The sequence below is a fragment of the Pholcus phalangioides genome, unplaced genomic scaffold, assembly GCF_987345545.1.
Source record: "Pholcus phalangioides strain wild (caught in Gottingen) unplaced genomic scaffold, Ppha-v1.0 ptg000039l_1, whole genome shotgun sequence".
Classification (NCBI taxonomy): Eukaryota; Metazoa; Arthropoda; class Arachnida; order Araneae; family Pholcidae; genus Pholcus; species Pholcus phalangioides.
The window spans coordinates 21,425,838-21,452,246 of NW_028301625.1; the positions used below are offsets into that span (position 1 = coordinate 21,425,838).

The 26,409-nt window shown below is 36.5% G+C and overlaps 2 protein-coding genes across 2 annotated transcripts; one reads left to right on the forward strand and one right to left on the reverse strand.

Annotated features, from left to right (window-relative positions):
- Positions 1-669: 669 nt before the first annotated feature.
- Positions 670-3,508, reverse strand: LOC149065689 (uncharacterized). Its single transcript, XM_089253921.1, has one exon. It carries the CDS (start codon positions 3,219-3,221, stop codon positions 2,226-2,228), a length of 996 nt encoding a protein of 331 aa, XP_089110047.1. The 5' UTR covers positions 3,222-3,508; the 3' UTR covers positions 670-2,225.
- A 3,255-nt stretch (positions 3,509-6,763) lies between these two features.
- LOC149065690 (arylsulfatase B-like) lies at positions 6,764-26,300 on the forward strand. Its single transcript, XM_089253919.1, has 14 exons — positions 6,764-6,887; positions 7,005-7,116; positions 10,651-10,702; positions 11,541-11,644; positions 11,753-11,862; positions 14,546-14,628; positions 15,425-15,526; positions 19,899-19,962; positions 20,092-20,189; positions 21,918-22,054; positions 22,258-22,319; positions 22,497-22,611; positions 25,124-25,272; positions 26,020-26,300. Exons 1-14 carry the CDS (start codon positions 6,785-6,787, stop codon positions 26,202-26,204), a joined length of 1,476 nt encoding a protein of 491 aa, XP_089110045.1. The 5' UTR covers positions 6,764-6,784; the 3' UTR covers positions 26,205-26,300.
- Positions 26,301-26,409: the final 109 nt, after the last annotated feature.

Genomic DNA, 26,409 nt, shown 5'->3' on the forward strand with positions numbered 1-26,409 from the left:
TAAGGCCAAATTTTCGGGTATGTGGCCATCTTGATGAGATCGTCGATTTAAAGAACACATTCTTTCCGTTTTTTGCTTTGGGCTGAATAATAAAGCCTTTGAAAGACTTAAGCAAAGGTTTAATTTATTCAACACAGTCGAATCCCCATTTCGTTTCTCAACTGGTGGTATCAAGTTAGGAGATACTTATTTCTAATACAGTTTGCAGAAATAGAAGAGAAAAATTTATTCAGCACACACACACAGTCGATGTAGCATATCTTTTCGTAAGATCAAACTATTCTATTTGCAGTGGGGTATGAAATATTTACTAAAGGTCACAAACCTCATTAAGTAAGAAGATGTACCGTCAATGTGAATAGCTTTGAAGTTACGTTCAAGGAAGCTCTCCCACGAGAGACATTATAATGTCTTTTTATACAAACACTATTCATCTTGGAAATGTGGGAAAAAATAGAGTAAAACCGTAAGAACGTGTGTGTTAAGCATCGGTTAACTTTTTGCACGTACTTGAGAGAGATACCCGTTTTTTTTCAATAATCTAAGAAAAATAGCTGCAGTTTTCTTTTATAATCTGAAAAAAAAACAAATGCAAATGTCAAAACAGAAAACTTTTAATATCAGATTTTCCATTAAAAACAAAAAACAAGATATTGGTGAAAATTTATAATCAAATATTGTCGTTGTAGTTAATCGATCAATACAACGATAAAATCGAATATTTTCAAAATAAAAAAAGCGGATGGGTGTTGTGTGGGTATTGTTTCAAAGAAACCATTTCTTATGATAGAAAACCATGTACACTTTCATGTTCTCCTCTAATTCATCTGTTTCCTGTCTATATGGGGATACCTTAATGGACGTTCACCGTCAAGTCGGTCATAATAACTTTTATGGTAGGTAGATGTAATGGATAAGTGCTCATATATATATTGTACTACTAATACTGTCATGGTTTCGTTGATATCCATTCTCAATAAGTTATTTTTTGGAGAAAATAATATCATCTTTCTTTGGAAAATATAAAAATCACACAAAAATATCGTCATCATTGACACATCATACAGCAAAAAATTTGAAGACTTTTATATATGTACAATATAAAGATGTAAAGCCCCTGTAAGTGTCTATTTGTATATACAGTACATATGCGCTTGTGTGTCCAAGGAATTAAATTACAAAGGAGCAGGCCAGCAGCCCCCGTAGTATAAATGTGACAAAAATTGAGCTTTCTTGTAACACACTTGGACAATTTCACTTTGAATTTTTGGAGTTGTAATTTCCAAAATCTTTATCAAAAAACTCAATTATGAGAATGCTATGTAACAAGCTAACTTACAGGGTCCATGATTGCCACGTAACCACCTGCTCTAAATTTATAAGATCATTCCAGGGTGGGTAAATTAAAACAAACAAAAAATAACTTTTATGAAACTATGACGTCACAAAAATCAAACCACAATAACAAATTATTCATCATAATATAATCAATTTCGGAGTTAAAATATAGTTCTATGTTCCTCACCATCTCAAGTGGTTTCAATAAACTGTTATTGATACAGATGAAAAGTTCAGTGATCATAACCGATAGAACAACAAAAATATTAGGGCACGGTAGCCCAGGTCGATAAGATACTCGCCTAAAGTGCCAAAGGATGTTTAGAGGTGTCACGAGTTGACACAGTGCAGAAAATGACCGTAGTATGATCAACGAAAATGTTATTAATAACATGACTTTTTGAAATTATCGATCAAACAAATCAATATTTAAATTTATTATATGAGTGTAGATTGTGTAGATTGGGTAACTACAAGCATTGCCTCTCTCTACATGCACGTATTTCATATTTAAAATATTTCATTAGAAAATTTATTTCATGCAAATTGTTTTTGAAAAAAAACTACTGAAAATATAAAGCGATATCATATATTGGTATTATAACAAACTAACAACTTGGATAAGGTTACAATTTTGAAAGAATTAAAAATATATTTAAATTTTTTTCAGATAATTTAGTTTTGGAGTTATTCCATGATGTGATTGGAAGTAGATGAAACCATAAAAAACAGTCGTTTCACTCACCAAAGATCAGAATAAAATGTAGTATAGTGCGAAAAAAGTCTGCATAAAATCACAAACTCTTTCTCCGCATTTAAGTCAAGATGTTGAATCTTTTTGATTGGTCGATACCATAAAATGAACGAAAACATCGGGGACAGTGAAATCACAGACAACCATGTGTCGAAGCCTCTTCACTTGATGCTCGCTTCAAATTCTGCACCAGCTTCGCAAATGAAATGTCATCTTTCAAAATGACCACAGCTTCATCAGCGAGTTTTCTTACGCAAGCTAGTGATTTCGGAACATTCTCTCCCGTTACGAAATTCCTTAAAAAAATGGAGTAAAACTGTATGGATTTCACGGGTATCAGTTTTCTAGTCAAAGTCATCAAGCAAGCGAGAGATTCCTGTTCTGGACTTTGTTCGTCAGTGACCACAGAATTACAGAATTGGCATTCTGTCGTTCTGGACCTCCATGATTTGCGCGTTAAACAGTTCTCCAGCACTACTCTGTCTTTGACCACGAAAACGTTTTCCATTCCGAAAGCACCGTAACAAAGTCCACGGGACAAAATATATTGTAAGGCGGAGCTCAGATCAATAACTACCTTCCATAATAAACTCTCCGGCAGGAATGCATTTTTCTCCGACAACACGCTACAGATTTGCACCAGAGACACTTTCGGTTGATCGAAAAGATAGAACACGTTATCCGTCACTGGATCATGAACCGTTGCGCAAACACACATGATGTTATCGTGCTGTAGTTCAACCCAGTCCCAATGATACGATCCAATCCAGGATTCTTCGGTTGGACTGTAAGCATGAGTTACCATATATTCTTGTTTGTCAACATAGCAAAACACTCTGTAAGTTAACGCTCGGTGAAAAAAATTGAGACTAAATGCATCGATGAAAGGGGCGCATTCTATTTCCTCAAAGTCTAGTGTCGACATGGCCATCAAATAACGCAGCAAATAAGCCGGTAAAAACAACCGCTTCCCATCCTTAGATAGCCTTCTCAAACTTATGCGTTTGATTATGGAATTCTTGCACAAATCTTGTAAACTTAAGAGCACGTTAGAAGACCTATTGGAACACGAACGGAATGGTAAGTACGAATGGACACCAGGGCCATGTGCCCTTATCAAAATCTCCATGATCACAGATCACAGGCAACTAACACGAACTATCAGTTGGAGAAAAAAAAACTGGATTAAGAATTCTTTTGACAAAGGGTAGGTAAAACGAATTGTTTCTGGCGCGTTTCGAGTTAGCGTCCATTGATCTCTGGAGTACTTTTGCAGACCCAGTTCCCAGACTCCTCCATCTGACTTCGTAATAACAACAATCCCAGGTGGCTACATCGCCGTCAACTTTTCACTCCTTTTTTTATTTTCTGAAAATAGAAGAAAAAAAAATAAAAACGCAAGGGAAAGTTTAAAAACCCTGCGTAGTTGGCAACTTTTCACGGTAAAGGGTCCTCCACATTCGGTGTCTGGATCAGAATGTTACGTCACTTGACACGAGCTGCAAAGCGTCTTAACGTTGACGCTAAAGAAGAACAAATCATCGTAGTGTGGTATGGTACTACCAGGCAAGAGGGAAGAACCTTGACGATTTTTATTCGTGCTCTTTCTTAAATGTGTTGGGCTCACTATGAGATAACATACAAGGGCAATATATAGACAAGAGGCCGCGTAGTTTTTGCACTGTTTTGACACCCACGTTCTACTAGTTCGTTCTAAAAAAACATTAATTTCCCATAACGGTATTCTAGAGATTACAAATATCCTTGGAAAACATTTTCGGCAACAAACAATTCATAAAATCCATCAAAACATTTCTCGTGGTAAAAAAACATTCAAGTAAGGTGCTGAAAAATGTATTTTCAGAGGAAAACCAATCTGGAGATTTTATAACACTATAGTTGAGAAAATTACTTCTTAATTTCCAGCAATCTCTGATCCTTAATAAAATACCAGAGATGTTTTGGTTATCATAAATTTCCACATCCGAAACTTTTATTTTTCTTTTATTTTTGAGTAAACAGCGATGTTCAATGTTTTTACTTAGAGTAAAGGGGGAATGAGCTAAAAAAAGGATTCCTTCTCTTCGGTAATACAGAGGAAAAAAATCTGGTTGAAATTTACAGTTGGCAACTAGTAGCAGTGGCTTCGCAATATTCGTCGGAAAAAGTCAGCTGTTTTGCGCGTGGTTTTGAAACCGTTTATACGTCATTACTTGAGCTTTGGTTTTGTTTTCTTTCGAGAAAAAGGGTGAAAGCTTCTACGACTTTAAAAAAAATCACCACGCACCCAAATGTTCCTAAATATACGCAGTAATTTTATTGAGTTTGTTCACTTTCAATAGATTATTCAATTATATTCATTTTATAGACTTGGTTGAGCGGGGGAGCCTGAAGAGCTACGCACGCTCTTGTTGGTACACAAGGCTTGAGCTATGAAGAAACACTTGATTTCTTGAATATGTTTACATTAGATGAACGCAGGTGTCGGTGGGGGGGATATGACTGGAGTGTTTAAAATTTTCAACGAGATGGGTGGGATTGATCAATGCACCGTGAATCAACTGCTTCGACAAGGGGACACCAGTATTGTTTAGTAAGGGACAATTCCTGGTTACGGTGTCGTAGGGAGTTTTCCTCTGATAGGGTTGTTAAAAATGAAATGGCTTGCCTTCGGGGATCCTGAATTCCAACACAATTGAAACTTTAAAAAGAAGTACGGTAAACACATAGCGAGATATATATAAATCGAAATGATATACATACTTAGATAAAGACAACCCCATTATCTTTTTTATGGACATTATATTACATAGTATTACTTACTAGTTATTTCTTTCGTGATAATAAACTGAAGAGCCAAAAAAACTGGTACAGGCATGCGTATGCAAATAAAGAGATATGGAACCAATCAGAGTACGGCACTGCGGTCGGTAACGCCTATATAACACAACAAGTGTCTGGCATAGTTGTTAGATCGGTTATTGCTGCTACAATGGCAGGTTATCGAGATGTAAGTGAGTTTGAACGTGGTGTTATAGTCGGCGCACGAGAGATGGGACATAGAATCTCCGAGGTAGCGATGAAATTTGGATTTTCACGTACAACCATTTCACGAGTGTACCGTGAATATCGGGAATCCGGTAAAAAATTAAATCTACGACATCGCTGCGGCGTAATTATATCCCGTAAAATACGGGACACATTGTCATACTACTCATGCTGTAAATAAATGGTCCGTAACATTGCTTCAGACATTTTACTGGTCCTTGGGTTCAGAAAGGTTGAGAAACGCTGCTCTATAACAACGCGATACTGTTAACTCATTACTTACCATTTCCCTTTTTTGGGACGCTAGTTTTCATTTCTAATTAAGCAGAGGAATTTTTAGTTTTCATTGTTGTACCTAAATTTTGTGTATGTGTGTGTGTGTGTGTGAACTGATTGCGAAAACCATTACAAACCCAATAAAATTATTCGAAAATTTTCAATAAATAATGATTCATTAATATAATTAATAATTTTAATTTAATAAAAAAAATTTCCCACACAAATAGTTTTCCTTTCATATTTCATTCTCATGTCATCATTTTTATATAATTTTTTGAAAAAAATAAGTAATAGAGTTTTGGCCTATAGTGGATTAAAAGAGAATCCACAGTTAAGATACAATTCATATTTCAAACCCTGCGTAATTATCATTGGTTATCGATATATCGATTATATCTCAATATTCAAGTCATTTGTTGGATGGAATCAGGTTTTATAACGTGAATTGATGAGGGGTCTATGACATTTAATTTGTTTAGGAACTGAACTGTTTTCTTTCCGTTTTCACTATGAAAGATGGTTCTGGATACTTTCCAACAGTGGGTTTTATCTACTATAAGCGTGTTTTTTTTTCCGTCTAAACGCTTGTCTTGCGGCACATTAATAAAGTGCACCAACTCTCGTGTTAGGACATTTACCAATCTCTAAGAAACCATTATTCCTTATCGCTTTTATGAGAGTCCCAAAAGAAATAAAACGTATGAATATGGCTGTATGAGATATATTACACTTTTAGCTTTCCCCCCCCCCTTTTTTTTATTATAACTTAGTCTGGGTACTGCACTTTTAATGAAAAGCAACTCGTTTTTGTTCTTGTCTGAACAAATGAATCAGTGGAAAATTCTCGATAAATTCTATTGGAATTTTTCATCCGCAAATTTTTTCTCCTAAACTCCCCTCACGACAGATTTTCATGAAATACAGAGTATTACTCAAAATTAATTTACTCTAAACTTTACTCGTGAATCTACAAAACCGGCGAGTTTTTATGAATATTTCATGGCAACACGAAGATTTCTCCTTAATCACGAAAGAGGGAAAAGTTTACAATATTAAAAAATAAGATCGAAAAAATTTAATTGGCTCTACAACCAGTTAGAATTCAGATGGTCTCTGGCACTGAAGAATGATTTAGTGATAATTAAGTCATTGAATATATAGTAATACATAATATATGAACAAGTTACGCTCCACCAATTTACGGATATCCTGGATCACACACGGTGCCTTTTTCCGGTGCTAAATAAAACCCCCATTCAGGTTCGTTTCTTTTTCATTATTATTTCAAACCGAGGTATGGAGAAAAGTTTTTCTAATATAAATTGGCATCCCATACGCAAGAAGCGTTACTATAGCCCTTCCGCCATGACTCAGTTGGTGGTAACTGTGCTGTTGCTGCTGTTAATCGGGTTCACGTACGCGGCACAACGACCTCCTCATGTGTTTTTCATTGTTGCCGATGATCTCGGTGAGACTTCTGATTGTGTATATTCGATCAAGTGGTTGAGAGAATGCATTTCATTTGAGATAAGATTTTTTTGAGTCTGTGTAGATTTTTTTCTTAAAATATAATCAATCTATTCAGGTTGGAATGATGTTGGGTGGAACAACAAAGATATGTTTACTCCTCATCTGGATGAGTTGGCCCGGGGAGGTGTCATTATGAACCAATCCTACGTACAACCAATATGTACACCGTAAGTATTACTCCAGAATTATTGTGTGTCTTTTTAAATATGTTATCTATACATAAAATAACATGTTCTGACTGACTGATTGACTGACAAACTCACCGGGTTGAAACTGCGCTGAAGTTGTAAATATGAAATTTTATCAGTACAGTCGGCCCTTGGTATTCGCGGGGGTTGTGTTTCTAGAGTCACTGCGAATACGGAAAATCTGCGAGTAACCAAAACCATAAAATTTTGTTTTGTAGACATATAATAAAAAGAGCAAGGTGCTCCTGAGTTACAAAAAACATCGGGGGGAGGGGGGGGGTTTCTGCGATAATTTCAGTAATATTATTGTCATTTCTTCTTCATTTAATAAAATATGTTGGAGTCCATTGACAAGGCTTCATATACTAAGTTTTCTGCGTGTAGAGAATCGGTATTTTATGTGTTTATGTGTTATTACCATGACATGATATTTTATTCCATGTCATGGCAATAATCCATTGACGATTTAAACTTGAGAAATCCATCTATTATGTTGCTCATAGTGAACTTGTCTCCACTTCTTCATCTTGGTCTTCCATATGGGAATATGACTTCAGTTTCAGAGCCAGTCATCTCTCGATTGGTTCCACCTCTGTCAATGTATCTAGATGCTATTTAATTAATTATTGGATTTCTTATATGTCCATATCATCGATCCATCCTTCATCAACCTAACGTGAAAATGTTTTTTCGATTGGTACTGTATAAATGGAAGTGTCCTCGGGCGCAAATTGAAGTTTTTCCCAACACGAAATTGACTGTTTCCATACTTAAAGCTCCCACGGTTATAGCAGTGATACATAGGAATGGCATTAGCGATGTTGTAATTCGTCTATAACTGTAGACGTTTGATATTCTTTGATTAGATGCACAATCATCACAATTGAGTAAATCGTAATAGTGGGTCATAAATGCTTACATCATATCCTGATCAAGCGACTGGATGATATGTTATACAAATACAAATACGAATATAAATACAAATACAAGGCCACAACAGGCAAAATGCCCAATGAGTTGGCTGAAAAAAGATTCTCATAACAAATATGGATGTCGTATATTTCTAAAATACAGCAACCCCTAATTAAAAATGCAATTATAAAAACTAAAAATTATATATACATGATAAAATATTATACAATGCCCATAAAAAATATTTATGGTTGTCTTATTCTAAGTATGGATAGCTTCTCGATTTACCCCACCATGCTTATCGTATTTCTTTTAAAACGTGTCAATTGTTTTAGAATTTACTACCTCCGAGGGTAAGCTATTCCATTTATTAACAACTATTAGAGAAAAACTCCCTGCGACACACCATAACCTAGAATTGTCCCTTATCAATCGATACTGGTGTTTCCTTGCGAATGCAGTCGATTGAATGTGTAACAATAATTCATGTGGTCCATCTTATCCATCCCGTCGAAAATTTAGAACACTTCGATCATATCTCCCCGCCACCTGCGTTCATCCAATGTAAACATACTCAAAAAATGAAGTCTCTCTTCATAACTCAACCAAGTCTATGTCTGTCCCTCTGTAGGTATGGTCTTCAAAACCTTACAGCATACTCCAGTCCAGGACGATCTAAGCCACGGAAAAGCGGAAGAATGATTTTGGGAGAACGCGAAGAGACCTTTTTTAAAATGAAATCAAGCACTCTATCCGCTTTTTTTAACCACCGCTGAACAATTATCAGAAAACCTGAGCCACTCGTCAATGAGAATTCTCAAATCAGTCACCCTAGTTGCATCCGGGATAGTGACACCATTCACTTCGTAAGAGAAACGTGGGTTGTTCGAGCCAAAATGATCAACCATGCACTTAAGAACGCTAAACTTCATGCTCCATTCATTTGCCCATGTTCCAATCCTGTTCAAGTGGGTCGGGAGCAACTCCCCATCGCTTTGATTCCCGGCTATCCCCATTAGCTTCACGTCATCTGCGAATTTGCTAGCAATCCCATCGATACCCTGATCGAGTTTATCGATAAAAAGTAAAAAAAGTATGGGGGGGGGGGGGCAAGGACACTTCCTTGAGGGACTCCACTTGTGACGCCTGTCCAAGTAGAGAATTCCCCGTAACTCGTTGCGACCTATCTCTTAACCACGATTCTACCCAATTCAGCAAGTTTCCCCCAATCTCGTGTAAAAAAAAACGCCTCAAGAGTTTACCATGTTGGACCCGATCGAATGCCTTCTGGAAATCAAGGTAAACAACCTTGATTTAAAGTTCAAGGTTGTTTACCTTGTTAAAAGTTGTCTTACCTTGTTCAAAGTTAAAGTCAAGGTTTTGAAACTACTTAATGATGCGCCAATTAACTTCGTTTTGCTACGAATAATGAATATATCGAATTTTTCTTGCAAAGTTTTCTGTGTTTTTTGTCTTTTAGAAAAATTTCCCGAAGAACTAGAAAAAGCGTGGAGAGCTATCATTAACACGTGCGATTCATATTTTGTAGTTTTATTTTATAATGTAGACACTCACTCAGACAGGATTTTCCAACATTCAACCCTTAAAGAGAGTTCAAAGTTTATATACAGGGTGTCTCAAAATTCATGGCTAATACGTTAGGGGGTGATAGAACACAACTATAGACAAGCACAAATGACCAATCAGCCCATGGTCGGAACTCAAGTGATCAATCCCTGGAGGGGTGCTTCCCAGCACTGCATCGATGGTATGAAGCCTGCGCCACTGTTGGTGGCCGCAATTTTGAGAAGTTGCTGTGATGTCTCTGAGTAATAGGAAGTTGTTCTTCCTTCTAATCATCGGTGTGCTTTCTTTCTGTCTCTGTCTGTTTTGTTTCTCTTTATTTGACGACACAACACAGACCATCCTCTAGCGTTCAACCACTTGAGTTCCAACCATGGGTTGTATGGTGATTTGTGCTTGTCTAGTGGTGTTCTATCACCTCCCCCCCCCCTTAACGTATTAGCCATGAGTTCTGAAACACCCTGTATATGGAGAGAATATGAAATTTCGTCAGTAGTTTTATTTTATAATGTAGACTCACTAAGAAGGGATTTTTTAAAATTCAACCTCTCTAAAAGGGGTCTTGGGGGAAGAATTTTCAGATTACCAAATCGATGCGAGGGAAGACACGGGTAGCTGTTAGTACAATATAACAAATTCGATCGGTTAATTTATCTATATGTTCAAGACCTGAACCGCCTGAACGAAAACGTTCCCGAACTAAATTTTTGTGTCTTTTTTTTGCGCCTATCTTTTAAACATCGATGCACTAAACACAATAAAATATCATCCAACCCCCTTCCCACACAATATATATGTATTCTTTTGTTTCCATCCCGTGGGAAGTCATTGTAATTTGTCTCTCTTGAGATATTTTACATTGTCTTTTTTTTAATATGAGCAAAGAGAAGGAGAACTGTCGTCAGCAAATCATCAAAAATTTAGTTCCGGAAATTTTTGTACAGACGATCCATGATTGAAATAGACTTTTTTCGTGAGCGTTATTCAACAAAATAATATCCTGATATATTATTTAAGGTCTCGAGCAGCGTTCATGACTGGTTACTATCCATTCCACATGGGAAGACAGGTACAGAAAATTTAGATTACATATATATAAATATATATATATATATACAAGGTGTTCTGTAAGTCCTTATTCGGCTTTTATCTTATCAACCGTTCATTGTAGAGGTATGGTTTCAGTTTAAAAAATGCTCAAAATGTATTCAGAAATCCCCCTGTACCAATTTTAAGACTGAAAACGCACAGTGTGTCACAAAATAAAAAATCTAAATTTTTATGCAATCCTCCTGTCCTCTAACTTCTAATTAGAAAGTTGTTGCGTTGTTTCTCCTGTGTGTGTGTGTGTGTGTGTGTGTGTGTGTGTGTGTGTGAGAGAGAGAGGCAAAAAGAAAAATCTGTTTCTACGTGCAATATTCGCTGATATATTTGAATTCAAAAATCGGAGAAAAGTTTGGAAAGAACAGCATAAACTAACGGACAACATTCCTTTCCCCCATTTGCGCTGTTCTTTCCAAACTTTTTTACTTTTGAATTAAAGTACCTCAGCGAATAACTTAGAAATCACTTAGAAACGTGAAATTTTTTTTTGTTTGCGTCAGAAGAGATAAGGCCATAACTTTCAAATTGGAAGTTAGAGAACGGGGAACTGTATAAAAATTTATATTTTATATTTTGTGAAGCACTGTATTTTCAATCTTAAAATTGGTACAGGGTGATTTCTGAACACATTTTGAGCATTTTTCAAATTGAAAATATACTTCTGCGACGAACGATTGATGAGATAAAAGCCGAATTAGGACTTACAGGACACCCTGTATATTTGCATCTCTTTCATTAATAGCAGAATATTTTCATTATATTTTTTTATCATTTCTATACATCTTCATTCATTTTTAATTTAGAACTGTGTTATCATAGTTTTGGAACCCACAGGAATTCCTATCAATATTCAAATGTTGCCGAAAATTTTAAAAGAAATGCGTTATTCTACTCATATTATAGGCAAGTGAGTATTCACAGAGTAAACATATATATTTCCTTGGTCAACTGTTTACTGTTTCTAAAAAAACTGAACTTAAACATATAAAACTGTATTATGGGATTTACTCAATAGGTGGCATCTCGGACATTGTAATGATTCGTATACGCCAACGCATCGAGGGTTCGATTCTTTCCTTGGTTTTTACTATGCTGAAGGTGATTACTATAAACATACGATAGAAAGTAAGTTTCCAATTTCATATACATTTTTTATTCTACATCGTTTTTGTAAAAGGTTATTTGTTGTTGGAGGAAATGAAGTTTGACCTATACATATTGTTTACATGTTTACTGTATTGAATGACCGCCTGGCAGTCGGTGTGATTAGGAAAGTATCCTTTGACTGTGCAGGTCTGGGTTCGAATCCCGGTTCGCGCATGGATATCTACACTTCGGTATAAGAGCCCCTTGCTCTAACCACTACCTCGATTGCGGATAAATGTCGCACTTGGCAGTGATCTATGTCTACCCTAGAAACCCGCTAATCTGAAAACCAGCTCAATCTGAACGGCTCTTCAAAAAAAAGGCGACGTGCGCAAAAAAATCGAAGAATCAACAACAACAAAAAAAAACATACGCTGATAAAAAGTCGGCATTGCAACAAGTTCCAATTACCATATTGACAGTGAATGCATGATCATACTCATAATGATGAATCACATAGTTACTTCGAAAATATCTTACGTTTTCATTTGAAGAAGAGACATATACCTAGCGGACGATACAGTTCGTAATCATCGTCTCAGAAACGTGATGTCTGCAGCGGTTGCATTATCATGCTGCTCCACGTATGTATGAACAATTTTCAAGAGCGACCACAGCTTCTGAATGAGTCTTTGGTGTTGGAGCACTGTAATCTAAACCTGTGCTTCTCACACTTTTGCCATCCGTTGCTCCCTTGCTTTGACAACATCCGCGACGCCCCAGAATAGTCTATACACACTTTGCACTTTGCTACACACACAGCACACTTTGAGAACCACTGGTCTAACCCATCGCTTGACGATGAATCATTGCCAGTCGAAACTTCGAAGACGATTTCTCCATCCGTGAAAATTTGATGGCTATTGCAGTCTAATGATAACATTGCACCCATATCTTTTGCCTCTGCGTCCTCGCAACCAGGGATTGGGATTTCTTTTAAAAGCTGAAGGATTTCGTTGGATTATTTTGTTGTTTTTTGATTATAGTCCAAAGCAAGTCTTGGCCATAATTTTTCACAAGTTTTCTTTAGCAAGGTTTCCATCAAGTATATTTTTGCAGGCCATTAAATGACATTTTTCAACGAATTGTTTTTTTGTTTTTTTTTAATTTTTTGGAGAATGGAAAGGGATTCATTCCCATTTTCAATGAGCAACATTTTTTTACACCCGTTCGACGGATTTTAACTCTCCTTGTTTCATTGGCTGAAGCAAAAACGTAACATTGGAAAGGTAAAAAAAAATCTCACTTTTTTTTCACACATCTCCACAATTTTTTCGGTCATTGTTAAACGGAATTATCTGGTCTGTTACTCTTATCCCACCTGTAGAGCTCAGTTGCAGTTTACAACTTTAAAAAAAGCCATGTTTAAAAGACTAACATCGGTAATCCGAACTTTTCGCTAACCGAATAGGTCGTGGTCCCAGTTAGGTCGAATTAGCGGGGTTCTAATGTACTGACACTAACAAATTTCTACTAACATAACAAAAGTCTCTATTAACGTAACAAAAAACTCCATTAACCCTGGACAGATCATAAGGATCTCCTGCGAATACGTGAGGATCGCGTTATTATTAAAATAACATGTATATACAGGGTGCATAGATCTAACAACACGCACCGCAAATTACTGGTAAACCATTGATCCTAGAGACATACCCCGAATTAGAAAAAGTATCCAAATAACGTGTATAGACATAACATAATATAATTTATTTGTCCCCAGTCAATTACGACAATACTATACAAATTAGAGTTTACAATTAAATTACATATTTTATACAATATTTGAAATAAAATGCAAAGAGAAAGAAAAAAATGTTTGAATATGGACACGGTATAGAACAGTTAATTCATAATTTGATGAAGAAAGATGGGACAGGGAAGAGAGCAGTAGCTAAAGGCTAGTAAGATGCTCTCGACCCTATGACGGCATCTCTATAGGTAGAGACCTCATATAAGCCATTCCTATTGTATGGAGTTGTATAACTATTAAATTAAAAAAATTAACTTTTTATAAGGACAGAATATAAAAAAATTATATTTTTGCATCTTTTTCATTACTAGCAAAATATTTTCGTTATATTTTTTATCATTTCTCTATTCAGTTTTAATTTAGAACAGTTTTGGAACCCACAGGAATTCCTATCAATATTCAAATTTTGCCGAAAATTAAACTTAATGTTAGAACTTAATATTTAAAAACCCAATTAGAAAGTTGTTGCCCTGTCTCCTGAGGCCAACAGCGTCCTTGACTAGAGGTTGGCTCCCGCAGGGCCATAACTATAAGATTTTTGCCTCCTCCACAAATTCAAAATTCGATAATTTTATAACGGTGTTCTTTGTCCCAACCTAAAACTTGCCGCCCCCTAAATTTTGCCACCTTTCGCAGTTGTCCCTCCTGCCCCCCTCTACTGCAGGCCCTGCGCGTCCAAACCTTTCAGTTATCAGCAACAATTTCTTCGACTCAAAAGTTGGATCTATGGATTACGTTTGAGTGTATCAGTGATTACACAAACAATTAGTAAAGAAGTCTACTATCTTACGAGACAAAAATATAACTAAGCTGACTGTTGAACTATAGAACTGTCATGAAATTGATTGTGTTTGATTGATTAATTGATTGAAATTGATCAATGATTATAAAATATTTCTTCTTTCGAAGGTTCGGTTCAAGTTTGGAGGGAAGTGCTGGACTTCCACAGAAATGACGAGCCTACAAATGATTATAATGGGATCTACACTACGGTAAGATTGGAAAGTCTATATACAGGGTGTCCTGTAAGTGCTAGCATGGAATTTATTTCATCAACCATCCGTCGTAGCAGTATGATTCTGATTTAAAAAATGATCAACAGGCGTTCAAAAATTACCTTGTACCAGTTTTGAGACTGAAAATACAGCGAGTCACAAAATAAAAAATATAAATTTTTATACGGTCTCCCTGTGTGCTCTAACTTCCAATTTCTATTCCTGTTCTGATGACAACAAAAAAAATTCATGTTTATAGGTGCAATATTCACTGAGATATTCAAATTCGAAAAATGGAGGAAATTTGGAAAAGAACATCTCTAAATGCGCAAAAATCGTTTTACCCGCATTTAACGCTGTTTTTAAATGCGGATACAACGATTTATCCGAAATTAACGCTGTTTTTTCCACACTTTCCTCCATTTTTCGAATTTGAATATCTCAGTGAAAATATTGCATTTAGTAACATGAACTTTTTTTTTGTTGGAAACATAAGAGACAACTTTCTAACTGGAAGTTAGAGCACAGGGAGACAGTATAAAACTTTAGATTTTTTTTATTTTGTTACACACTGTATTTTCACTCTCAAAACTGGTACATGGTAATTTTTGAACGCCTGTTGAGAATTTTTTGAACTGGAATCATACCCCCCTACGACGGACGGTTGATGAGATAAAGGCCGTGCTAGCACTTACAGGACACCCTGTATATATATAAAACATACCTTTTACGTGCATTCTATTTGTGCTAAGCTTAGATTCTATAAGAATTTTTTCGGTTCCAAATTTTTCAGGAAGTTATGAAAAATGCTGTAACTGAGCTACTGTCGAAGTCTGATCCATCTATTCCACTTTTTCTTTATCTTCCATTTCAAGCTGTTCATTATCCTCTACAGGCAAGTATAACCTTTTCATCCAAATAAACGTCAAATAATGATTCAAACTGACACATACATTCAAATGAAGGATTAGAATGTATAAATATTCCGATATTGTTTTCTTTCCATCATTCGGTGAAATGCAGTCCAGTTTCCTGGTTCGAACATCACCGGTGGCACAGCTGATTGTCAGCTGAAGTTGGTTTTCTGTGGTTCCGAACTTCGAGGCGCGAAGGTGAACCGATCTTCCTGTTAAAAAGTCTCGCCACAGACAGCAACAGGCCTATAACGGTGCACATATTCAATCATTACACTTCATTCATAATTCGAAAAATAGATAGCAGATGGCAGCACTATAACTAGGGTTGCCAAATTCGAAGACTGAGAAAGGAGGACGCCTGCACGAGCACCGTTGGTAACCTCGCTTTTCCAATTTTTACAACAGATGGCACCACTATACTGGCCAATAAACTGACCTCTACAATAATATTTTTCCCTTCTAAATCAGAAGCGCTAAAAAAATGAAAACCAGAAAAAAAGAACAAATAACGATCTGCCTCCCTTCGCTTATAACTGATTGCTCCCACCGTCTGATCACTTTAATTTCTCTGTGGTCTCTGCCTGGAGCATGGCGAAATTTTCTTTGGCCAAGAACCTTGTCTTTTGTTACATTTATGACAGCTATTCATAGCCTTTGTTCTCAGGTTTTTCTCTTTCGGGAGCGTTGCTTTTTTGCCCGATGTAATTTCTCCATAGGAGAATCTGCATTAAGTGATGTTTTCACCCGGTTTTCTTTATTTCTGAATGGAGAATGTAATACTCCCCTTTCCCACTTCAGTACACGACATAAGCTGGTTGGTGAGCAAATAATGGTGTTGTTGAAATTGATGTGTTGCAGTTTTGTTCTTCCAGTTGTTTTACAGACTACTTCACCAAACACCAACTCTGGCCATATCGCAATTTACTGCATTAATGAGATGGGTTGGAAATGAAGGCGCTATCTATCGGTGGTCGTCTCAACTTCGTTAGGGAAAATATCTTACCTCTATCCTCCCTCGGGTTTGAACTTGGGACCGTGACAGCAACCTTCTCGATGGAGGACGAGCATCTTGCCACCACGCCACTCGGGCGAGGTTTTTCTTTCAGACTGTCTTTTTCGTACTATCCTGAACCATGCTGAGCCATGGCTATAGCAACTGCCCTGCTTGGAGGCAACTTGAGTTCTCGTATTCTGGATATTTCGACGATGATTGGTCCAGTGTGTTCACAACCACCTCGTTGGCCATTTTGCCTAGACAAGAAAAATTTTTTGTCATGATTGTCCCATATTATGGGTTTTGAATTTTAAGAAACACACTGTATTTATATGATTTACATAGATTAGAATAATACAAAAATGTCATTAATTGCTTTGCCAGCTTACTTTTCTATCATTGTTGAAGAATTCAGAGCAATGTCTCTGCTCCAAACACGGTATTTCACTCCAAAATGCAAAGGTCAAAAATTGTTCTTGCTTGGCTGGTCAATAAACAGGAGACGTGTATCTTTGAGCCTTCTGTTGGTAATTATAGGAACTTCATAAACAATTCACAAATAAAACTCAAATGTTTAGTAGTTGCTTAGAAGCATCAATGCCGAAACGAGCTTAAAATATAAAATGCCTTTACTTGAAAAATATAAGATACTCATGTTGCTTTTGAGAGCATCATTTACAAATAAGGGGTTAATAAAGAAAGATTGGTGACTCCCCAAGCAGCCGCAACGCACACTTCGAGAAACAAGGACTTAATAGGGTTACTTTAGAAAGATATCAAAACTTCTGAGTGGCAGAGAAATTATTTCAATTTCTTGTATATCGTGTAGTGCTGACGTAATATTACGTCGACAAATTAGTTTTTCCCTCCTCTCGGTGTTGATTTTTTCCCAAAAGCTAATTCCGTCAAACATTGCATGGACCTTTCTTTAAAAAATTAATTAAAGATTATAAAAGGGTCAGTTAATTTTTTCTGGAAATTATTCATTAATTTTTTAAGAGCATTATTAATCTAATTTAATCCAATAATATAATCAATATTTGTAAAAATCCTTATGTGATGGAGGAAAATTGAGATTTTTTTGAAGTCATTGGCCAAAAAAAAAAACAGTCAATAAATTCCACACAACTTTTTATAACTTGAAATTCACAGGCCGGCATTATGTAAATGTAAATAACAGAATGCGAATATAGCAGTCCCTTATAACACGCATACGAATCATAGAGTTATAATAGTATATAATACAGTTATTATATCTTTAGTCTATGATACGAATATTCCGCACCTTTCATTAGAGCCGCTGTTAAAAATTTAACATGAAAACCTAAATAAAGTCGTCGGATATTTCATTCATTCATTTCGTGGGAGATATATCGCGCTTTCAGTATATTCAATTTTTCTTTGCTATCGATGTTTAATATATGGTTAAACAAGGAAGAAATTTTTCGAGACCTGCAAGAATTTCAAAAGAAAGGCATTATTCCTCTCATATTATAGGTAAGAAAACAATATCAATTTATTCTATACTGCTGTTGACATAATATTACGTCGAAACAAGGCCGTAACGTTCATTCCCGGTTCCCCCGGGCAGTCCTTTTCTTGGCTCCCCCTTCCCTAGGATTATAATGTAAAATAAGTGTAAATTGTTTGTGGTGCTCCATTTGGCTCGAGGCCCTGGCGCAGTTCCCCAGTTGCCCCAGCCTAGTTACGGGCCTGCGTCGAAAACAACCAAAAAGTAAAAAGCTATATTCAGTTTTTGGAGTATGATTTTTACATTGATTTTGATTGATTTGTCATGTTAAAAGTCTTATCTCTTCAACCATCTTATCTTCCGGTCCATCATTCATTTTTTCTGGCATCTCTGTATTTTAGAAATGATATTTTAAAAAGCGACGTTTTTTTTATTTTATTTTATTTTTTTAAACCGGCCTAGGGGGGAGAACTATCGCACCAGTTCTAATTTATATCTTTAGTATCAGGTACAAGCTGCAATAAAATAATCTGATATACAAATCAAGATAATTTCGCGTGTGTGTGTATTTCTTCAACAACGCCAACAACGTGTATTCCCTTCTAAAAATAGCTAACTAAAAGTTATTAACAGAAGCTGGGAAAAAATTCGTAAAAATTGCTTGTTAAATTTAATATTTAGGTGGACTTTCAATAATGCAGGGAAACCTCATTAAGTCGTCACCCTAATAAGTCTTCGCTCCGATTAAGTCGTCGTTGACCCGTTCAGCTTTCATAAACAATGTTATTAAACTTACTACTCGTCACTAATTTCGGTTAACTCGTCATGAAAAAGTTTGAGAGAGGAACAAGTAATTTTCATGGCTTCCTTTATAAAAAAGAGCTTGTTAACAGCATTGCCATATGCTTAAACATCACTATAAAAGCCTTATGTACCAAAACCGAAGAGTTCAAGTAACAAGAGTTACTTGAGAGGAAGTTCATTGACTAAGTTTTTGAAACGTTAGGGACTGTTCGAGCTGGACCTGACTTCTGCATGGGCCCCCACCAGGGGCGTAGCCAGAAATTTCGTTCGGGGGGAGGGACCAAAGTGACAGAACAATGGATTTGGCCATCTTTTTCCCTTTTTCCGGTCATTTTCTCACATTTCGGGGGGGGGGGGGACCAGACCCCCAAGTGAACCACCCTCGCTACGCCCTTGGCCCCCCACTAATTTAAGGCTTCAAATTTAAACAAAATATCTTGTTGAAAAGTCTGACACTTTCCCTAAGTTGAGGTCTTCTTATGTGTGCTTTTCCCTTCCCAGGGGCCCCTCAAATCAAAATTGGACCCCGAGTTCGAGATTGCCTTGTAGTTAGTATGTGAAAGATTATTTTGATAAATTTTACCAAGATTTTACTTTGTAGTTATATCATGAACTACTGATGAAGAATTAAAGCACTAAAATTAAATTTCATGTATATGTAAAATTAATGTGCAATAGCTCTGTTGTGAAGAAAAGCTAACTATTCTAATAGTTACTCTGATTAGTCCAAATTAAAAATTACTAGTATGTATAAATAAAAGTGTACCAGTATATATTACCACAATAAGTCAAGTAATAAGAGCTCAAAAAAAGTTAAAAAAAATTTTTTTTTTGCAATCTATAAATTTTATTTATATTTTAATTTTAATAAATATAATATTACCTTAAATTTATACGATTTTCACAATATATCACATTGAAACTGACGGCTCTTCGCTTAAGTCGCCACTTCGCTCAAGCAGTCAAAATTTGTCGATAATATAAGGTGATTGACTTATCGAGGTTTTACTGTATTTAAAAATTAAAATAATTCCAGAATATATAAGATATGATGTTGAATACTTTTTGCTTTTATTAATAGGTGCCAAAAGAGTATGAAGAAAAATATAAACATACCCAGAATAAAGAAAGACGAATATTTAGTGGTAATAAGGTATTTCTGACTTTCACACCATGAAAACGATAATATGATGTCAATTTTTTCTTTTGAAATGAATGATTTTTCGTTACATGATGTAGTCCAGGTATTATATTCAATTTCTATTCAAAAATAGGAATGGTGTCAGCAATGGATGATGCAGTCGGGAGTTTGGTAGCTGATATGAAGGCATATGGCTTTTGGGAGAATTTCCTCATTGTTTTTATTTCAGATGTAAACCTTCTTTTAATTTTCTTCTAGTCTTTATAACAGATTTTGTGAAGTGCATGAAATTTCATTTAGCAATCTCTCTATAAGTTATACGGGGTGATTCATAATGAAGTATACGTTTGTTTCATAAAATTAGAACATCTATATTAAAACATTTATAACATGAATATTTTCATGCAAATTTACATCAACTTGATCAAATAAGTGTTTTACGTCTTTCCCGGTTACGAACGAAAACCTGGAATAGTGCAATGCAACCAACGCACGGGTAGAAAAACGGTACATCTCTGCAAGCGCAAAATTACACTTGTATTTGCTTGGATAGTATGAAAACACGTGTGCAGATATCGTACGGATACATTGTACTGTAGCCGTCTTTGGCTGTGACCATGGATCTTATGCATCAAGACATTGAATTGATAAGTCTCCGATACAAATCTGGATTGAACCCCAGTCAAAAATTTTATCGTCACTATTGTAGAGCCGATAGCATCTGGTTTGCTATTGATCAGCTATTTTTCCTAGCACGACACCACAATTTCTTGATAAAATCAGCGTCAGGTACAATTATCCGATATAACGAAACCACCGAAGTATCGATGATGTCTGATGTCGCGCACAACTATGGCATCAACCAGACCTAACATATCTAGAAAACAGTTTGATCATTTTTGTCGCCCCACGGTCATTTTCTGCACACGAGGGCTAATTAGACCGGGACCTACAATTTTATTGCCGATTCCGAACGGCAGGCTTGTTTTTTTTTTATACTCATCGAGAGATTGGTGCGCTAACCCCTCGATGGGGGACTCCCTGCGGTAGCAATATTTTGCTGCGGTCAAGTCGCCATTTTCTGTTGTACCCCTGTATCAGGAAAGTTTTCTGACAAGGACGAACAGGGTATCGAACTCGCGACACCTCTAAACATCCTTTGGTACTTTAGGCGAGCATTTTATCGACCGGGCTACCGCGCCCCTCTAGAAAACAGACTCCCATAACAGTTTCCTCGTGAAATTTACTGGACTCGCACTTCTGGCTTGAGGTAACTATCGTGGGAGGCTCTTTTCTGAATATGTTAAATGCCAGGTCGATACAACAGTTGCAGAACATCAGTGACAACTTAATTCTTCAATTGAATAGAAAATGTTGTCGCACAACAGTTATAGATTCCCTTTTACTCAATTCAAGAGCGCAAATCTCCTGTTTCACAGCAGATGCAGCCATTTTGACTGACCAGTCATGTAACGCTGCTTTATCACCTATGCCATTTCTCCCACTAGTGGGACATGAATTTTATGAGTACATATACCTAACGGATCACAGTTGTGGTCCTTGTCTCCGTTTCAAAACATGTGGAAACTATTATGAATCACCCGGTATTCAGCCGTCTTAACGCATAGCCCAGTAGCCTTAAGAGGAGAGGGGGAGAGCTCATATAAATGAGATCTGGTTGAAATTTTCGAGAAAGTGTCAGGTAGGGCCTCAGAAAAATCACTTAGCCTGGGGGCCCATGATGCTCTTAAAACGGCCCTTTCATGGGCGGAAATACGGGGGAGGCATTGCCCCCCCCCCAGCGTCAAAAGTGAAGCCTACTGATCTAATGTATATGCGTATATATGAATTGACATCATCATCATGCTCCCCCGTAATCATCATCGTGCCCCCCCCCTCCCAGACTTTCACGTCTATCTCCGCCTATGGGCCCTGCCTGTATTATTTTTCTTCTTGCAGAATGGCGGAGAAGTCCTGAGTGGCGGCAGCAACTATCCTTTACGTGGAGCAAAACATACGCTCTGGGAAGGAGGAACAAGAGTTCCAACCTTTGTGTACGGCGACATTCTTCAAAAAACTGGATACATTAATAACAAGTAACGTGTTTTTTTCTCATGAACTTTTCCGATCGGTACGGTAAACATGATTAGCATGTTTTTGTTGACGACCTCAAAATAGATTTTCATTAATTAAGGGTTTCTAGCGCGCGCATGGATTGATAATAAAATGAATGTCTATTTTTATAATGGGTCTCTCTTTGTACAGAATTGTCGTTTATATTATTTATTCTGGTTTACAGTATGATCCACGCTGTTGATTGGTTTCCTACAATAATTGGAGCAACTGGAGGACAGTATTATGGTGAAACAGTATTGTTAATTTTGAGCAAATTATCATGATAAGCATCGTTTGTTGTCTTTTTCATGTGCTGAGATGAAAAAGACACAACAGAAACCCAATCAAATATAAAATATCAAATGCTGCACACAATACGTTTAATTCAATTTAACCTTAACAAATAATTTATGTATTTTACAGATCCCCGCATCGATGGAGTGAACCAATGGAATGTGATAAGCAACAATGATTCACCTGTCCGGAATGAATTTGTTTATAATATTTATGACTTGGACTATAAAAGAGGGGCTATAAGGTATTAGTTGCTTTTATTGGGGAAATCTGTCCCAATAAAATATTTAAATCATTCACGTACTTCTATACATAAAAAGAAACAGATCACTGGGTCGTAGCTGGAAATTGACTCCATCTATATCAGTCATTTTGTCACATTTCGTAAGGAGAACCGATCCCTCAGATCCTACTGTCTAAACCAGTGGTTCCAAACCGGGGGTACGCGAAAAGAAAATGGTAATGGCGGCCATCCATCTAAAAACAGAGCAAAATTATTAAAAAATATTAAAAAGAATTTTTAAAAGTAGGTAGAGATTTTTACTAATATTGTCAGTTGTAATATATTGACTTTCCTATCAATAAAATCCTCTATAACAGAGGGGTTGCGTCCGCTGGAAGATTCGGCCTTCCCTTGTCCCGCCCGCGCCCAACCTATGATCCAGATTCACGCACTCCTTCCTCTCGGCTCACTTTTCTTCGGCGTTTTATATTTGATTGTTGACACAATTGTTGACACATTCCGGGCTTTGCATAAAAGCGAAGAATTAATTCGTGTTGTATTTAACTTTTGTTGTGGGTGTTTGTATTGAGGCGTGTGCGTGTTATTCCCGCAATTTTCTACCAAGCACCTACTACTCACGTGATTTGCGCTATGGATCAGTAGCTGAAAACTAGATCTGCGCGAAAGCGGACTGAAACACCAAAATGAAATACCGTGCACCTGTAAACGTTAAAACATATTTTGAATCTTCCAAAAGGTGTGTTGCCAAAGCTACCAAGACCTCCTACTACATTAGCTATGGTATTGCGAGATGAGGGAAAAATCACACTATTTTTCTAAATAGTGTAAATATGCTGTCAGATGCATGTTTGCAGACGAAAGTGCTCTTATAATGAGTTTAATACCTCTGTCAAATAATACGGTGTCTCAAAGAATACAGGACATGTCAGGCGATGTTGAGAGCACAGTCATAAGCCACGTCAAAGGTTGTGAATTTGTTTCTATCCAAGTCGACGGAAGTACCGACGTTGCGCAATATTCAGTGCTACTTGTAATTGCTAAGTACTTGAAAGAGAACTCGAAGTAAATCTTTTTATTTGTCACTCATCGAAGGGGACGTACGACTGTTAAAGACTTATTTGAAGCAATTAATTATTATTTCCTTGAAAAAAGAATTTAATGGTCAAAATGCATTGGGCTCACAACACATGGAAGAAAATCCCCGGAAGGTTGCTACTCGGGCCGTCGTGGCAGAAGTCGCTCACAAAATGAAATGGATTCGCTACTATATTTACAGACAGATCCCTGCATCGAAACCGTTGCCTCCAAATTTGCGAAACGTTCTTGATGAAGTGGTCAAGGTTGCCAACTTTGTCAAGGTGAAGTCTACCAAATACAGGTTGTTTAAATTGTTGTGTAAAGACATGGACATCCTTCACAACTCTTTGCTTTTGCACACCGAAGTTAGGTGGTTGTCCCGGGGTAAAGTCCTGACGTGGCTGCTTGAACTTCGGCAAGAGGTGGCCTTTTTTTTAGGAAGTGTTTGAAACACTTCACGATTTCTTGTCACAAGCCGAGATAAATTTAACAGTTGGCCACTTGGAAGGATTAAAATCCTCGTTTGAAAAATATTTTTCAGAGCCGGAAATGGGTGATCGGTGGACATCTAATCTCCTTTCAAAGAAGAGTATTTTGAACCGAGTTCATTGTTGATTCCAGAAAAAGAAAATTGGTAGAGCTCGCATCAGATACCACTCTGAAGATCGTCTTCAACGGCAGAATGGTGAAACTAGTCAGTTTTTGCGCTTGCGGCGGTGACGAATACGTTGAACTTCCTAGAAAAACCATAATGTTTTTGTTGCCCTTTGTTAGCACTGAGCTTGTTGAACGGGCGTTTTCTTCGTATATTTACATAAAAAATAAATATAGAAGCAAATTGAACGCATCTCCGGATTCGAGTTTGTATTAATCCTCTTTTGAGCTTAATTTTTCAAAACTTTGTAATTCAATTTACAGTCCCAAACATCATATTAATTTCTTTCCCAATCTTTGTGTTAATTTGTTTGCTTACTTGAAAAATAAAAAATCTGAATAATGAAAAAAACAGACCATTTAATTTAATTCAACATGTACGTTTTTTTTAAGTTTTTCGAAAACTGTAATGGGTGAAACAGATTGGGGGGGGGGAGGAGTCTGGAGGATTCGGAGTTGGGTGTACGTGGAAAGGAACCGAGCCAGCTGGGGGTACGCGGACTGAAAAAGGTTGGGAACCACTGGTCTAAACCAATGTTTCTCAAAGTTTGCGTCGCGAACCTTTGCTAGGGGCGTCACAAATAGCTGCCGATAATGTTGTGTGGCCTGTTGTGGCCTTGTATTTGTAAAATCCCACAAGAATGCATAATATTAGCATAGTGCAATAAATTGAAATGCAATAATTGAACGGTTTAAAAAAATAAAATAACACAAAATTCACATTACGGTGATATTCATAAACATTGCATTTTCAGAAATGTTCTATAATATTCTTTTTTAGAGTTGGTGACTATAAACTAATCCAAGGATATCCTGGTCTACCTTGCGATCACGTTGAAATATCAACTAAAAAAGAAGGGATCGATTTAGAGACAACATGTTCAAAGTCTAACATCACAGAACGTGGAGTATACTTATACAACATTAGAGGTTAGTTTAGTAAGTAATTATACATTCTAAGATATACAGGGTGTCCTGTAAGTCCTAATGCGGCTTTTATCTCATCAACCAATGCTCAAAACGTAGTAAAAAACCACCCTGTACCAGTTTTGAGAGTGAAAACACAGTGCGTCAAAAATAAAATATCTTAATTTTTATATGGATACCCCGTCCTAAAAGAACCCAATGCGAAAGTTGTTGTCCTGTTTCTTCTGAGGCCAAAAAAAAATTCACGTTTCCAAGTGCAACATTTGCTGAGATATTCAAATTGAAAAGTCGGGGAAAAGTTAAAAAAATCAATGCTTATTTTCCGCATTTTATGCTGTTTTTTCCCCATCTTTTCTCCGATTTTTGAATTAATCAGTGAATATTGCACTTGGAAACGTGAAATTTTTTTGTCGGGCTCAGAAGAGACAGGGCAACAATTTTGTAATTGCGTTTTTCATTTTCACTTTCGAAACTGATACAGGGTGATTTCTGAACACATTTTTAGCATTTTTTAAATTGGAACCATACCTCTACGTTGAATGGTTGATGAGTTACAGGCCGCATTAAGACTTACAGGACATCCTGTATAGTTTGTAGGTTTTGTACTTATTTTGGTTCTCATCAAGTGATAAGAACTATAAAGTTAAAGAATTAAATTTTACATAACGTGTTATAGTGTTTAAGAAAAACATAATGCAGAAATCAAGGATTCCACTATAGTTTGACTAACATGGTAAATTCATCTAATAGAAGATCCACTGGAGAAAGTAAATCTCGCTTCATCAGAACCGGCTATATTGAGAAGATTGAAGCATCGCATGGACCAACATCGAAGATCAATGGTACCAGCCGACGATCCTTTTCCTAGTTTTCTTGCCATGCGGAAAATTCTACGACGAGGAGCTTTAACACCAGGATGGTGCAATGCTAAGTGATATGTACAATTTGTTCAAGGTGTAATGATTGTTAGATATTAGCATTAAAAATTAGAAGTACTTCCAATATATTGTAAGAAAAATGATTTTTCTGATGGTCTAAGCCCTTCTTTCACATCTTTTTAAAATTAACCAAAAAAAAAAAAAAAAGGGAGTTAAATTTCATGTATTTCTTAGTTCGTAAATAGTCTGAAAAGTAATATAA